The sequence below is a fragment of the Mustela nivalis genome, assembly GCF_964662115.1.
Source record: "Mustela nivalis genome assembly, chromosome: 11".
Taxonomy (NCBI): Eukaryota; Metazoa; Chordata; class Mammalia; order Carnivora; family Mustelidae; genus Mustela; species Mustela nivalis.
Genome location: NC_139030.1, coordinates 34,733,583 through 34,751,286, shown reverse-complemented (window position 1 = coordinate 34,751,286; position 17,704 = coordinate 34,733,583). Strand labels below are relative to the sequence as shown.

Here is a 17,704-nt window from a genome sequence, read left to right as displayed (position 1 = left end):
CAGTTTGAAAAATGCAGGGGACAGACAGGAGGGACTGCTTTGTTCATATCAGTGTACAGGCCAGAGAGACAGGGATCATGGGGAAGCCCCTCCAGGAGCAAAGGAGCCAGCATGTATCATTTCCCTCCCTTCATCCCCAGCATAAACAATGGCCACCTGTGGGAACCAGTGCAGCACCAACACTCCTTACCTTCCCCCTACACACACACATACTTTAGCATATCTACCCTTCTCAGTCATGCCCACCTCAGTACTGGTACTACAGGCCCCTCCCCAGAAGACCAGCTCAAACCCTGTCAACACCACATCACCTGACCCCTGAGTATTTTGCAGGACCTCAGTTCCAGCAGGAGTGGAGGCACGTCTCATTTTGCAAGCAGACCACTGTACCTTGCTGTCCACAATAGGCAAAGATAGCCTCTGCAAACAATTGGACTAAAGAAAAAACAAAAGACCAAGACTCAACAGCAGAGCACACACAACACACATAAGAAATACTCCCTGAAGTGCCAGGCCCTGGAGAACAGGAAATACTGTGCTGCAGGGCACTACAGGACATCTTCATAAGGCTATTATCATTAAGAGCAAGTGAATAGCTAATTTTTCCTAACACATAGAAACAGACACAAAAAGTTACACAAAATGAGGAGACAGAAAAACATCTGCCAAATGAAAGAACAGGACCAAACCATGGCAAGAGACCAAAGTTAAATGGCAACAAATAATATGCCTGATAGAGAATTTAAAGTAATGATGACAAAGATACTCACTGGACTACAAAAAAAAAAAAAAAAACAAACAAACAAACAAAAAAACTGTGGACACTGGGGACACCTGGGTGGCTCATTCGGTTGGGCATCTGACTTTTGATTTCAGCTCAGGGTCATGAGACCAAGCTCTGTGTCAGACTCCATGCTCAGTGTGGAGTGCTTAAGATTCTCTCTCTCCCTCTATCCACCCCCTTCTCTCACTTGTTCTCTCTCAAAAAAAAAAAAAAAAAAAAAATGGCAGACATCAGTGAGATATTTAATACAGAGATTTTTTTAAAAAAAGAACCAATCAAAGATCAAGAACACAATAAATGGGGGTGCCTGAGTGGCTCAGTGGGTTAAGCCTCTGCCTTTGGCTCAGGTCATGATCCCAGGGTCCTGTGATCAAGCCCTGCATCATGCTCTCTGCTCAGTAAGGGAGCCTGCTTCCTTTTCTCTCTCTGCCTGCCTCTGCCTATTTGTGATCTCTCTCTCTCTGTGTCAAATAAATAAATAAAATCTTTGAAAAAAACCCACAATAAATAAAGTTAAAAATACACTTGATGGAATAATTAGCAGGCTAGGTGAAACAGAGGAACAAATTAATGACCTAGAAGACAGAGAATGGAAAGTAATCTACTTGACAAAAGGAGAGGAAAAAAATATGCAAATTGAGAATAGTTTTAGGGAACTCAGTGACTCCATCAAGCATAATAACATCCACATTCTATGGCTCGAAGAAGGAGAGAGAGAAGGCAGCAGAAAAATTTATTTAAAGGAATAATAGCTGAAAACTTCCCTAATTTGAGGAAAGAAACAAATATCCAGATCCAAGAGTCATAGAGATCCCCTCAAAAGTACCACCTAAGGAGGTCCACACCAAGACACTAATTAAAATGGCAAAAGTTGTGATAAAATATTTTAAAAGTAGCAAGAGAAAAGAAGACAGTTACATACAAGGGGAAACCCCCATTAGGCTATCAGTGGACATTTTAGCAGGAACTTGCAAGCCAAAAGAAAGTGGCATGATATATTCAGAATGCTGAAAAGAAAACATCTGCAGCCAAGAATACTTTTCCAGCAAGACTATCATTCAGAACAGAAGAAGAGATTTCTCAAACAAAGAGAGTTTCTCAAACAAAAACTGAAGGAAGACATGACTGCTAAACCAGCCCTACAAGAAATATTAAAAAGTACTCTGTGAGTGGAAAGGAAGACTATAAAGTAGTAGGAAAAGTAAAAAAAAAAAAAAAAAAAAGAATACAAGAAACAAGTGCTGGCAAGGATGTGGGAAAAAAGGAACTCTCTTGCACTGTTGGTGGGAAGGCAAACTGGTGTAGCCATTGTGGAAAACTTTTTGTAGGTTAATCAAAAATTAAAATAAAACCACTCTACAATGCAGGAATTGAATTATTGGGTATTTACCCCAAAAATACAAAGACACTAATTCAAAGGGATACATGCACCCGTATATTTATTGCAGCATTATTTATAGTAGCCAAACTGTGGAAGCACACCAAGTGTCCACCAATAGATGGATGGATAAAAAAGAGGCGAGATATCGAGATCTCTCTCTCTCTCTCTCTCTCTCTCTCCCTCACACACACACACACACACATCCAGTGGAATATTATTCAGACATAAAAATTAAAAGTAATCCTGCCATTTACAGTAACATGAACAGGGGCACCTGCCTTGCTCAATCATTAGAGCATGAAACTCTTGATCTCAGGTTCATGAGTTTGAGCCTCATGTTGGTCCTAGAGCTTACTTTAAAAAAAAGAAAAAGAAAAAGAAAAAAGAGAGAGAGAGAGAGAAAAGAAAGAAAAAAGAAAAAGAAAAACTCATGCAATAACATGAGTAGTGCTAGAGAGTTTAATGTTGAGTGAAATAAGTCAGCCAGAAAAAGACAAATATCAGATTATCTTACTCATACCTGGAATTTAAGAAATAAATGACCAAAGGTGGGGAAAAAAGAAAGAGAGAAAAACCAAGAAACAGACTCTTAACTATAGAGCATGAAAACTGATGATTATCAGATGAGAGGTGACTGTGGGAATGTGACAAATATGAGATGGTGATTAAAGAGTACACTTATCATGATGAAATAAAATAAAATGATTTTTAAAATAAGCAATAAAATAAAAATAAAAAACCAACAAAAAGCAACCAGCAAACAACAAAAAAAAGACCAAGAACAGACTATTTATAATAGGTTTATCAGGATGTGACCCCATCATAATTCAAAGATCTGTATATACTGTCTTTAAGAGACTCACTCTAGCTAGAAAGACACACATAGGTGGAAAGTGAAAGGATAGGAAAAGATACCCTATGCAAACAGACACCAAAAGAGAACAGAGTTAGCTATACTAATATCAAGGAAAAGAGACTCTGAGTAAAAAACAAGAGACAAAGAATATTATTATAATGACAAAAGGGTTCATTCACCAAGAAGATGTAACAATTATAAACACATATGGAACAAACTTGAAAGCTCCAAAATATATGAAGCAAACACCAACAAAGTTGAAGAGAGAAACAGACAGCTCTAGCTCTCCAACAGTAAGAGAGGTCTTCAATAAACTACTTTCAGTAGTAGACAGAATAACAAGATGGAATGTCTGGAGGACTTCAACAAGATGATAGATCAACTGGAACTAACAAACCTATACAGAACACACTCCACCCAACAACAGCAGAATATTTTTCTCAAGTGTACATGGAACATTCTCCAGGAGAGACCATATGTAGATCATAAAACAAGGGTTCAAAAATTCTAAAATATTAAATTCATACATAAAAAAATTCATACATAGCATCCTTTCCAATCACAATGGAATAAAATTTGAATATGTAATACAACATATTTTCCAGAAGAAAAACTGAAAAAAATTCACAGATATGTAAAAAGTAACGTATTCTTAAACAACCAATGGATCAAAGAACAAATCACAGAGGAAATCAGAAAATATCTGAGACAAATGAAAATGAAAATATACTTAAACTTATGGGGTGCAGTGAAAGTAGTACTAAGAGGGAAATTTATAGCTGTAAATTCTTAATAAAGATCTTGGGGGCCTCTGGGTGGCTCAGTGGGTTAAAGCCTCTGCATTTGACTTAGGTCATGATCTCAGGGTCCTGGAATCCAGCCCCATATCGGGCTCTCTGCTCAGTGGGGAACCTCCTTCCCTCTCTCTCTGTCTGCCTCTCTGCCTACTTGTGATCTCTGTCTGTCAAATGAATAAACAAAATCTTTTAAAAAAAAAAGTTCTTATAACAACAACTTACCTTCATACCCTAAATAACTAAAAGAAGAAAAACAAACTCAAAACTAGTATAAGGAAGGAAATAATAACAAGCAGAGATAAAAAATATTCAAAATAGAAAAATAATAGATAAAACCAATGAAACATAGAGTTGGTTCTTCAAAAAGACCAGCAAAATTGACAAAATTATTGTAAGATTGTCTAAGGAAAAAAGAGAAGATTCAAAAAACTAAAACTATAAATGAGAAACAGAAACATCACAACAGATTTTACAGAAATGAAAGGATTAGAAGAAAGTACTATGAACAGTTATATGTCAACAATTTGGATAACTCAGATGAAATGGATAAATTCCCAGAAACACATGGCTATTATGAAATTGAATTATGAAAAAAATAGAAAATCTGAGCAGACTTATAACTGGTAAGGAGACTAAGTCAGTAATCAAACACCTAACAAAGAAAATTTCAGGATCAGATGGTTTCACTGGTGAATTCCAGCAAACATTTAAGGGAGAATTACCATGAATCCTGCTCAAACTCTTTCAAAAAAAAACAAAAACTGGATAGGATGGAATATCTCCAAACTCATGAGCCAGCATTACTTTGATACCAAAAGCTAGAAAAAGGCACTGCAAGTAAACTTCAGATTAATATCCCTGATGAATGTTGATGGAAAAATCTTCAGCAAATTACTGACAAACAGAATTCAACAGCCCATTAAAATATTTTACTCCATGACTCAGGTGGGATTATCCCAGGAGTACAACGGAGGTTCAATATATAAAAAATATAATACAACATATTAACAAGATGAAGAAAACACACACACATTCTCATCTAAATTAATGCAGAAAAACCATTTAACAACACTCAACATCTTTTCAAAATAATAAAACTCAACAAACTAAAAATATAAATTACCTCAAAATAATAAAAGCCATATATGGAAAACACAACTCAGAGTGAAAGCCTATAGGATTTTTCAAGATCAGAAATAATTTCCCACTCTTACCACTTCTATTTAACGTGCTGGAAGTCCTGGTCAGAGCAGTTAAACAAAAATAAAAGGCACCTAAATTGTAAGATAAGAAGTATAATGTCCTCTATTCACAGATAACATTATCTTATATGTAGAAAATCCTTAAAGATGCCACACAAAAAAGAAACAAAAATTTTAGAATAAATGAATTCATCGAAGTTGTTGGATACAAAATCAACACAGAAAAATCAATTGCATTTCTATACAATGACCACAAAGAATCCAAAATGGAAAACTAAAAACTACACAACATACCTGAAGGAAATTGAAGGAGACAAAAATTAATGGAAAAATTATGTTACATGAAGTAAGACTGAGAAAGAAAAAATACCATATGATTTTACTCATAAGTGGAATCTAAAAAAAAATGAATGAACAAAAAGCAGAATCAGACCTATAAATATAATACAGAGAACAAACTGATCCTTGCCAAAGGAGAAGGAAGTAAAGATAAGTGGGAAATACACACTTTCAGTTATGGAATGACTGTCACAGAAATAAAAGGCACAGCATAAGGAATATAATCAATAGCATTGTATGGGGTCAGATGGTAGTTACACTTGTGGTAAACACAGCATAATGCATAAACTTGTCAAATCACTATGTTGCACACCTGAAACTAGTGTAACATTGCATATCAACTATACTCAAATTTAAAAAATTTTAAAAGCACTTAAAAAATTCATGAATTCGAAGATTTACTATTGTTAAGATGTCAATAATTACACAAAGAATTCTACAGATTAGCATTTTTATAAGAATTACATTTGATAGCATTTTTTACAGAAATAGAAAAAATTTATTCTAAAATCTATAGTTTTTCAAGGGACTCCTAATAACCAAAACAACATTGACAAGGAAGAACAAAGTTAGACTTACTGATTTTAAAACTTACTGCAAAGATATGGTAATGAAAACACTATGGTACAGACATAAAGACAGATATATAAAAAAAAGAAATAAAATAAAAGGCCTATAAATAAATCTCCCATATGTGGCCAAATGTTTTTTGATAAACATGCCAAGGCCACTTAGCTTCAAAGGACAGAGTGAAAAGAATGGGAGAAAATACTTGCAAATCATATATCTATAAGGGATTACTACCCAGAATATATAAATAACTCTTATAACTCAGTAACAACAAAATAATAAAAAAAACTGATTAAAAATTGAGTAAAGGACTTGAATAGGTATTTCTTCAAAGAAGATATATAAATGGGCAAGAAGTACATGAAAAGATACTCAATATAACTAATCATTAGGGAAGTGCAAATCAAAACCACAATATGATGTTATTTCACACCCATCAGAATAGCTGTTATCAAAATAGAAAACAAAACCAACCAGAAACAGAAAATAACAAATGTTGGCAAGAAAGTGAAGAAATGCAATCCTTGTACATTGCTGTTGGGTATTTAAAATGGTGCAGTTGCCATGGGAAACAATATGACAGTTTATCAAAAAATAGAGTTACCATATGATCTAGCAATTACACTTCTGGATATATACCCAAAAGATTTGAAAACAGTCACTCAGATATTCATACACTCATATTCATAAGCAGCATTATTAACAACCGCTAAATCCTGGAAGTAATTCAAGTCATTCAAGAGAATGGTTAAGCAAAATGTAATATATACATTCCGTAGAATACTATTAAGCCTTAAAAAGGAAATTGTGACACATGCTTCTCATGGGAACCTTGAAGACATTATACTAAATAAGCCAGTTCGAAAAGGACAAATACTACATGATTCCACTTATATGAGATAACTCAGGTAGTGAAATCATGGAAGCACAAAGTAAAAAGTGGTCCCTGGGAACAGGGGGGTGGGTAATGTGGAGTTACCCTCAGTTGGGGAAGATGAAAAATTCTGGAGGATAGTCGTGATGGTAGCACAACAAAGAGAATGTCTTCAAGTACAGAACTTAAAAATGGTTAAGGTGGCAAATTTTATGTTATGTATATTTAACCAAAATTAAAAGTGAAAAGTCAATTTAGAAATAATTTTCATTTGATTTTGGAACTGAGTGATTAATTATTCCAGGTTTACTTCCATACAAATAATAACTGACAGATTGTTCTTTTGCTTAACCAGTGATTTCTTTATTCAATAAATACACAGAAAATGAAATGTGCTCTTTCTTTTGTTTTAGTGAGACTGAAGATTTTACCTCAGATTCAAGTGACAAATTATTACAAGGTTAGATTTATTATTTTTCTTAAATTAGAAAGCATTCAAAAGACTGCTTTACTGCTTTAATGAATTTTTCAGCTATTGCTTTTTGTTTGTTTACTGCTTTGATGATATTTTTAGTTATCAGACCTGAGGTTGATAATTTTTTTTTCCTGGGAATTTACCTATTTTTTGGAAAATAATCCACTACTACATCACTCAGGTGTTAAAATGAACCAACTAGTTTGCCTTTGCTGAATTGTTATCAAGATTTTATTAATAATTTTGATCAAGAAAATGGTGTGATGTTATGAATTCACATTTACTATGCTCCTGTGAAAAATATTCATAAAATAAGGATGCACCATACAATAGCTTTTATCTGAGCCAGAATCCATTATACTAGGATTTAATGATTTCTTATCCTTCCTTTGTGCTTAGTCCTACCAAAATGTACAAAAAGTGTGTGGGGGTAAGGGAGTTTTTAGACCTAAAGTTGTTTGCTCACATTAATATCTGACTAGTATAGACTTCGGTATTTTTAAAATAGTACCTACTCCTTAGAATATTTAAGAACTTTTTGATTCTCTATTTTTTGAAACCTCAGAGGATCAATGTGGTTCCAACAATGACCATATGTATAAGAGGTAGAGTGTCATGTTGACTGTAAAGTGGCTTTAAAACTCAAACCACACATTTGGCTATTTCAGACATACAGCCCACTCAAGGAATTACTTTAAAAGCAAATTGTCTCAACTTGGAAGTGAAATTGTTTTAATTAAGATGATTCCTAGAACAGCAATAAATATGCCAGAATCCCATAAACACACCATAATCAGAAGATGTCACAATAATCACTAATCGTACCGGTAGTATGGAATCATTCTATACAAAACCCTTCATGTTTTCGTGAGGAAACACAAGCTAAGAATGATGAAGCAGTTCTGCCAAGGTTACTCTGAGTCTGAGGCAGAGCCAACTCTGGATCCTAAGTATCCTGACCATAAAAGCAGTATTGTTGTTATTGTTTTCTTTTCCAATTTTGTGCAATGATTATGCTTAATTTTTACATCCTTCAGTAATATTTCACTTGCCCAGTTCAATCCTTATTCATTCATTCATTCATTCATTCATTCAAATACTTAGTATCTCCTTTGTGTTCCAGAATCCCACAACACTGACACAGTCCTTAATCTCATAGAATTTACACTGTAACCTGGGGTTACAGAGTAACCACATAAACAAGATAATTCCAGATATTGATAGGTGTTCCCCATCTCATCTGGGACAAAAGTGAAAGAAACCACGATAGCTTGCAGAACCCTACCTCATCTGGACATCACCTCCCCAACCTTACCTAACTTCCTCAATCTCTGTCTCTTTCTGGCTCTCTGCTCCAGCCTCATGGGCCTTGCTTTCCTTAAACATTCCAGGCATTGAGGGCCTTTGCTTTTGCGGATCCTTGTGTAAGATCTCCTCCCCCTACATCTACATTGCTAGTCCCTCACCTTCAGGTCTTTGCTCAAATTTCACCTTCTCAGTGATGTCTTCTTTGACCATACTCTGACACTGTGGCCTCATTCCCACCATGGTACTAACTATTCTGCATCTGTGCTTATTTTTCTCACTGGCACTTATAATTATCTGACAGAACATTAATTGTTTTTTCACTCTCTCCTTCTAGAATGTGAGGTCCATGAAGATTACAGCTGTATTCCCAAGAACCTAAAATAGGCAATATAATAGAAGGAGCATTTAGTAAAATAGGAGGGACAATGGGACTAATGAATGAGAGGCACAAGAATTCTGTTTTGGGGGGCACCTGGGTGGCTCAGTCAGTTAGGCGACTGCCTTTGGCTCCGGTCATGATCCTGGGGTCCTGGGATCGAGCGGGAAGCTGCTTCCTTCCTCTCTGCCTGCCTCTCTGCTACTTGTGCTCTTTCTCTCTGTCAAATAAATAAATAAAATCTTTAAGAAAAAGATTTGGTTATGCTGAGCTTGAGGTACCCATTAAGATATTCAAGTTGAGGTATCACATAAGAAATAGGATAGTTAAGATTGGAGTTTAATGGAGAGATTAGGACTAGAAAATTAGATTCTTTGTTTCATTTAGATATACAATAAAATAAATCTGAATACCTGAGACCCTCAAATATCAGGGTTTTTTTCTTTGACTTTTCATCAAAACAAATTCCTAGTATATCCTGGGAAGTTGATAGTGATTTAGCCTAGAAACTTAAAAACCTAGCATTTGGAATGACAGCCCTGGAAGTAAACCCAATACCCTTAGTCATTTAAAAGCAAAAGTCAGTTAGTTCAATTATGTGCAATATAGAGTCAGGCAGTTTAAAAAGATTATCAACCAACAATAAAATTTTATCAATATTGTCAGATAAGTGCAATCATCAGTCCCTCTCATATCTGAGTTAATTGATGTTCTACTACAAATTTTTTCCCCAAAACCTACATTGATCCAAAGGATAATGCGGAGAATGACCATATATTGGTCCCTGATGATTACATTTCTATAAAATGCACAATATATTTTTTAAAAGATTTTATTTATTTATTTGACAGAGATCACAAGAAGGCAGAGAGACAGGCAAAGAGAGAGGAGGAAGCAGGCTCCCCGCAGAGCAGAGAGCCCGATGTGGGGCTCGATCCCAGGACCCTGAGACCATGACCTTAGCTGAAGGCAGAGGCTTTAACCCACTGAGCCACCCAGGCAACCCAATGCACAATATTTTTATATAAGATTGCATCCTTTTTTGAGACAGCCAGGGAAGACCGTCTCATTCACATTCTACATAAAGAGGAAACAGAGTCAAATAAGTTAGATTCAACTTGCCAATGTTCATACAGCTCTAAGAAATGAACCTAAGACACAGACTCAGATTTTCTGCCTCCCCAGTAGACCGTTTTTGTAAAAATTTTCTCATCATTTCTAACTCCTTAGTCTAAATTTGTTTTACAGGCTAATTAACCTCTCCTGGAACTTGGGCAATTTTTGGTTCTGTAGCAATTCCTCCAGATTTCCTCTTTGTATTGCTTCAAAATTCTCCTGGTTCTCACTCAAATTATTTCATAAGACCAGCATTTTCCTGTTAGTGCCAATTATCTGCTTTTAATTAGCTATGTAGACCATTAGAGCTGCAAGGCCCCTTGGAATCATCTATGAGGTAGTCTCTCATTTTACATGTAAACAAATGAGCCTATAGAAATTGAGTAGTTGTGCATGAATATGTGGCTCTGAAGTTATGGAGTCTGCCTCTCCTACCAAATCATATTTCATCTTTCATAATTCCGAAAGGAAGATCTAGACATGCCCCATAATTCCAGGGATCTTACCTATTTCTATGTTATTCTCACTGTCTATACACTGAAAGTAGTAGTAATTTTTTCTACCTGCCTAAATTCTAGAACTTTCTGGTGAAAAATAATAAGACCAGGTTTGTCTCAGTACTATTCATGCCTCCCCAAAAAAAACAAAACAAAACAAAAAAAAAAAAAACATTTTTCCTTTTTTTTCCCCCTTCCCAACAGGAACTTCTCAAGAGCAAACACCAGAGAGTTCGAACAGTGTCAAGGTAAATATTTTTCAATAAACTATAAATGGTATACTTGGGGTCCAGGTGAATATAGCTCAATTTTCAAGGTCAAATCTGGGCTTGGGTGGTACGATCTGAGGAACATCAGGAAGAGTACCCCTATGCACAGTTTCTTCCTGCTCAGGTATCTCCCTCTGGCTGAGACCCGTGCATGGTACTGGAAAAATCCCCTAATCAAAATTCTCACTTTACAATTAAATTATTCCTTGCATATGTGCACAGAATAGGCCACTGTTCTTCCCTAGCACCTATGTACATTCCGTTCCTAAACTCTGTTACTGCAGTCTCTGAAGAAAACCCTACAGAGAGTCACTCCATCCTGTCTAGGGCAGGTGGACTCCAAGTGAGGAACTTGGAGGAAGCGGGGAGGGAATAGAAGCTTCAAAAACAGAGGAAATGGGCTTGCAGAAAATTCGTACAGATTCCATCTATTTTTCTGTGTTCTAAAGACTGATTGTTTAAAGGCAGCTTTCCAAAAGGCCCAGCTACTCTTCACCATAAACTCAGGAAATTTCCTCTTCCTTAACCCTTTTTAGAAATTTCCAATAGAGTAGTGTTCAGAACCAAATCTTACTCATGCCAATTCCTGAAGATGCTAGGCTAGTTCCTCATTCAACCTAATGCTCATTTATGAATATAAACATCTATTTGACAACCTCGGGCTTCATTTAGACCATATTTTCCAAGTAAAATCATTTGGAAATAACAGAGAGAGAATCTCTGGACTGACAAGCTGATTACAGACTGGTCCTTGTGCCAGGCTGAATCCCTGACTAAGCTGGACCCTTTTGGCTCTTTGCCTTTCCTCTCTCACTTGCAGCTTTTTCCATGGTGAAACATGGTTGAAATTGATATATCCAACCCCGTTCAAAGTAAGATGGAGTAAGCACATTCTACCTCATCTCTCTCGTTTTACAACCAAAAACGCTGGACAACTACTGAGGATGCTGAAATAATAATAGCTGGAGTTTGAGGAAGGAAGTAAAAACTCAAAGAATCACCAATACCATTATGAGTTTCCTGCTGTCCCCTGCCCCCCTATCTCCTAGTTTAGTTAGATCCAGAGAAGTTCAAATCCTGGAATTACTTAGAAAGAATAGGCAGAATAAATCTTCAGGAGAAAACATTGCTCTCCGATGAAAATTATGAACAAGTTCCTGTGGACTGTGAAGTAGAAGAAACTCACTTTTTTCACACTTTTCCTGCTTGGTTCTGCCTCAAGGCAAGTTTCAGACATGAAGCTACAGAGCAATGGCAGCAGAGGCTGCTGAGGCACTTAAAGCTCACAGAAAATCCTTCCTTCTGACCAGAATAGGAAAAGTCTCCAGTAACCTGAAGAATATTAGAAGGAAATCTACTTTTTTCTCTGCTGTCTTTTGTCATTTCACCCTAGACAGGGATACAGTTATGGGATGTGTGAGATAGCACACAGGGAGGGTAGCCACAGCATTTAGCCATAGAAACAGAAAAGGGGACTTATGAGTGTTAGAGATATTTAAAAAAAATAATAATTAGAAAGGATCATCAAAAAAGGAGCCCCTAAAAATCTGCTGAAAAATCTCTCCTGAGCTGTGCATGTATGGAACTGACATGAGCTTGTATAAACAAAAGTCTTTGAGAACTTGAACTATAGCTTTAATAGTGGTGCATACACAGAGATTTAAAAAAAACACTGCCAAGGCTTTGGAAATTGAATTTACATTTGAAGCACTGCCATAGAAGGCAGGGTAGGATATATGGTCTGAATCTAAGCAGGTTAGCTACCTAGTTAAGCAAAAAAGCAAAAAACAAAAACAAACAACAACAAAAACAGACAAAAAAACTCAACCATCTCCAGAGGATACTAAGAGTTCTTAGAATCTCATAAATTATTTTAAATGCCCAAGATAGAATCCAAAATTACATAACATGTAAAGAAATAAGACAATGTCTACAACTTCTAAGGGAAAGGATATGAGATGCCAAGTGCAATGCAGCCAAGATTTTAGAATTTTCAGAAAGAAACTTAAAGCAATGATAATAACAGTGTTCCATCAAGAAATGGCATATACTCTTAAACCTAGTGCAAAGATTCATGTTTCCACCAGAACTTACATTACTTACTCATCTGAGACACTTGGTGGCATCTGCCCTCTGCTTTTAGATTAAGGATTCTCAAGTCAGTCTCACACATGCAGACATTTTTTTTAAAGATATCAATATATGCCTCATCCTCAGAAATTTAAGTTCAATTGGAGATGTGGGACCCATGGATTCATATTTAAAAAAAAAAAAATCCACATGTAACTATTGTAAGCCAATACTGAGAATCAGTGCTTTACATAGTCTCAGCTCCACTTCATTCCTCAGCTATCCAGAAATATATTAATAAATAAGTTGCATAAAGTCCTCATGAAGGAACTCTGATAAAACTCTTATAATATCTGATGGTCTTGGGGTACCTTGGTAGCTCAGTTTTTAAGTGTCTACCTTCAGCTTAGGTCATGATCCCAGAGACCTGGGATTGAGCCTCACATCAGGCTCCCTGCTCAGCGGGAAGCCTGCTTCTCCCTCTCCCACTCCCCCTGCTTCTATTCCCTCTCTCACTGTGTCCCTCTGTCAAATAAATAAATAAAATCTTTATAATATCTGATGCTCTTTACATAATCTATGTATAACATATTTTATGTTTCTTTATTTAGGCCTTTATTCATTTCTCTTCATTGATTTCCTTATTTAATAACTAGTATTATAAAATATTTACAGGGAAGCCCAGCAACATACCTCAGTTTATTTTATACATTTCTGAGAAGATTGCTGCTGCTACATTCAAAGAAGTGATATAGGCCTACAGAGTAAAACTAGTATCTGAGCCATGTTCCTTAACTGACTAGGTCCCCATAGCCACTTCATTGCTCCAGACCCCAAAATGCCTAAGATTTCCATAACAAGGAACTGGAGTTACACAGTGAACATCCATTTTCCTTCCCCACTTACCATTATCTCTCGCATTAGAAAAGAATTTATAATTCTTTGTTTATTTCAATCCACCCAAAAGAGTGAGGGGAGAGACAGAGCCGGTATTTTTTTGTGATGTAAGATGCCTGGTCATCAGTTAATGGTGGCTAAGGCCCACATCTATGACAAGGGTCAAACCTAGGTGCCCTAATTGGCAAAAATTATGAGCCTAAGACTCAGAGAATAATTCTAGGGCTTCAGAGCATAGATGCTATTTATGCAGTGGTTGTACTACATCTTTTGGGGGTTTCTAGGTATCTCTAGTGTGTAGTGTCCAAAACACACTAACTATATAATTTGCTTTGTCTTGGCAGTTTATCACCATCTTTGAAGGAAACAAGAATAATACTGAGAGTGCATGTTCCTCAAAAGAATTCATTCCAGGTACAAAATTTGCCATACTTTAGCATTCCTCCTGGAATGACTGGTTTCTCTCTTCTAGTACTGACACCTGAGATTGAGTAATGAGACTGAAATAATATACTTAACTATGTATATGTATGTGTGTATAGTCATTTTCAGTTTATTATGTTCATTATGTAGTTCTTTTACTTTAACCTCAAACCACATAACAAATAATGGAGCTAACATTTATTAGGTACCAGTTATCTCCATTTTATTAAAGAGGAGAGTGAGAGTCATTGAAGAGGAAAGCAAGAGCAGGTTACTCAAGATCACCTCATAGCTAATAAGCTGCAGAGCTGGGATTCAAACACAGAACTGCCCAACTTCAGAGCTTAAACACATTCAATATGATGATAATTTATACACTCAAATACCACAGGAGCCAGACAGTTACTACAAACAAGAGGAATAGGTTGAGCAGGGGGGTGGATCCACTGGAGATGGGGTGTCCCATCTAAAGGAGGAGATGATAATCCAATCACTGACAACCTGGGTTGTTGCTTGCTTTTCCAGCTCAGGTCTGAGCCTTTTTCAAAAGAAGCTGGAGATGAAAGTATAATGTGAAAATTCCCAACTTTTAAATTTTATCAGATCATTCAAAGCTTTGTGAAATGTTTTGTAGACAAAACTAAACTTGTCTATATATCCCCTATACCATACTACTCTCCCTCTGTCAATCATAAATCCCTAATTTACAAAACAGAAAATGGAGGTAATAATCACCTGAGTTTACACAGTCAACAAATGGAGAGTTTTTAAGGCCCAAAACAGATCTTCTGACTTTGTTCCTCCATTTTTGCTTGCCTCCATAATGTGGTTCTATATTGTTGCCACTGCTTCCCAGAATGAGCCCCATGTTGGGTAATAATCAAAGATAGTCTATAGTTTTGCTACAAAAAGAACACAGGGTTCACTACTCTCTATAGGGATGAGCTTCATGTATGTTATTAACTTATGATACTAGCCACCATTGGTCTTGAATAAGGTACAAGGAATCTAGAATGGATGCATATTTGAGGCAGTATCCTCAATGTGTTTCCAGGAACTGCTTTGCATTAGAATCATCCAGTGTATTTTTTAACAGTGCAGATTCCTGGGCCTTCTCTTAGACTTCCCAAGTTACTATCTCTGAGTAATGGTGCCCAGGAATCTGAATTTTTAATAAGAACACCAATTTTTAAGAATGGAAGCTCCTTAACTTCTCCAATGAGAATTTCAAAAGTCTTGCAACAATGTCTCAATCATATCAATAAAAAATTTATCTTACTTTTTCAGAATGTACTTCTTTCTCTTTCATCCGTGCTTTTGTGTCTTATCCAGTGCAGATTTTGGCTATTTCCTTTTAAATTCTTAGGTTATTTTTTAAAATAATAGTTATATTATTATTATTATTATTATTATTATTGTATATTATGTATATAATTTGTATATTATATTAAGTATGTTATATATAATATTATATTATTATAATTAATAACTATGTAGTTAAAAACCTAAATATGCTTTTTTGTTCTTCATAGTGAAATTTACTATAAGCTATCTTAGCTTTAATCATAGAATATTATCTTGCAAAAAAGACATCTCTAAGTAACTGCAAGAGGTACAGTCATGAACTTTGGCATGCATTAGAATTAAGAAAATATTGGTTTTACTCTCATGTGTGTTTTTATGCCCCATCATAAAGTTTCAAAAAAGTACATAAATGTTCACTTTTGTCTTTATATGTCTATATGTAAAAATCTCATTTTGTGATAATTAAAATATTATATTCTTTAAGGCCCCATGTGTTGAATAAGTCATGTAGAAAAATGAATCTAAATGAAAAATATTTTATTATCTATACAGTGTTACCTCACATAACAAAAAATTACTTAAAGTTAGCTAACTGAAAATTCACCCAAAGGAGGTGAGAAATTATACCAATTTTAATGCACTTGTACTTGCACATAAGCACTCTGAAATGGATAGTCTTACTGCATAGAGTTGAAAGTTACTTTCTCATGTAAGTTTAGCTCATCAGGCATTTTCTAAGAGTGTTCTGCTAGATAAAGAAAGACATTCTTTGCATACCTGACTAAAGAAGCATCAAAATACAGAAGGTGTAACTATGCTATATAGAGTCAGAAGCTGGATCCTATTCCCAGTGTGGCCATTTTCCACTCGTATGACCTTATGCTAGGTATTTAACCTTGCCAAGATTCAGTATTCAAAAAAGGAGAATTTCCTATTTCCTATTTCCTTCCTATTTCCCCAGAAGACATTAGCAGGGCCAAATCAAAAGAATCTTTGTGAATGCTTTTTGTTTGTTTGTTTAAGATTTTATTTACTTATTTGACAGAGATCACAAGTAGGCAGAGAGAGAGAGAGGAGGAAGCTGGCTCTCTGCTTGGCAGGGAGCCTGATGCGGGACTCGATCCTAGGACCCTGAGATCATGACCTGAGCCAAAAGCAGAGGCTTAACCCACTGAGCCACCCAGGCACCCCTGGTTTTTGTTGTTATTGTTGTTGTTTTTAAATCCCATGAAGTATTGCATGAATGTCTTTTTCTGAATTCTAAATCATCAATTCTGTAATATACCTTCTCTCAATTAGAATGTCTAATAAATTCCCATATTACTTTTTTGCTTTATCCACAGAAAATCTCAAGCCTAGTATTTCCAAACAAGGATCTAAAATGCTGGCAAAGGTATCTTCAGCTCTGTCAAAGGTGTTTTCTCGAACTAACACCAATATTTCCAAATCTTCCTCACCACCTCACCAGGATGAGCACTGAAGTTTTTATAACTGATATAACCATGCTTACTTTCCTTAGGAAATAAAATGGTTTTAAAAGCATAACATACTGTTCTATGTGATGATATTTATAAAATTGAGCAAAATCTTAATAGCAAAAGAAAGTCCAATAGAGAACTGGGTAAGAGAAAGTTTTTTTTTTTTTTTTTTAAGATTTTATTTATTTATTTGACAGAGATCACAAGTAGGCAGAGTCAGGCAGAGAGAGAGGAGGAAGCAGGCTCCCTGCTGAGCAGAGAGCCCGATGCAGGGCTCGATCCCAGGACCCTGAGATCATGACCCGAGCCGAAGGCAGCAGCCCAAACCACTGAGCCACCCAGGCGCCCCAAGAGAAAGTTTTAATGAATGCTTTTCATAAGCATTTTGGTAGAAGAAGGGTATTAGTATTACCTGTGTGTCATTAGGATAAAGAGACAAAAAGTGTACAAAGTAACCAGTTAGCACTTAAGCAACCACCAAATGCCCTTAGATGTTTCCTGTTAAGTTTTTGGAGGGTATTTTCACCAAAATACTTAGAAAATTGAGATAACACTCAATAGAATAACACAGCTATGAAACTGATTAGCTCACTGTAAAGGTATATTTGGAGGTTCAAATTAAAGTATACTAGATATAAGAAATCAGACTTTCCTATCTGCAGATAATGTTTCATCAGTTTATAAAAT

The 17,704-nt window shown here is 35.8% G+C and overlaps 1 protein-coding gene across 1 annotated transcript in view; it reads left to right on the top strand.

Annotated features, from left to right (window-relative positions):
* Positions 1-17,078, top strand: part of FSIP2 (fibrous sheath interacting protein 2) — an 86,802-nt gene extending 69,724 nt beyond the window's left edge. The window contains exons 21-24 of the mRNA XM_082690936.1: positions 7,217-7,263; positions 10,780-10,823; positions 14,156-14,225; positions 16,883-17,078. Of these exons, the coding sequence (XP_082547062.1) occupies positions 7,217-7,263; positions 10,780-10,823; positions 14,156-14,225; positions 16,883-17,019 (298 nt within the window). The 3' untranslated portion in view covers positions 17,020-17,078. The remainder of the gene's footprint in view (positions 1-7,216; positions 7,264-10,779; positions 10,824-14,155; positions 14,226-16,882) is intronic.
* The last annotated feature ends 626 nt before the right edge of the window (positions 17,079-17,704 follow it).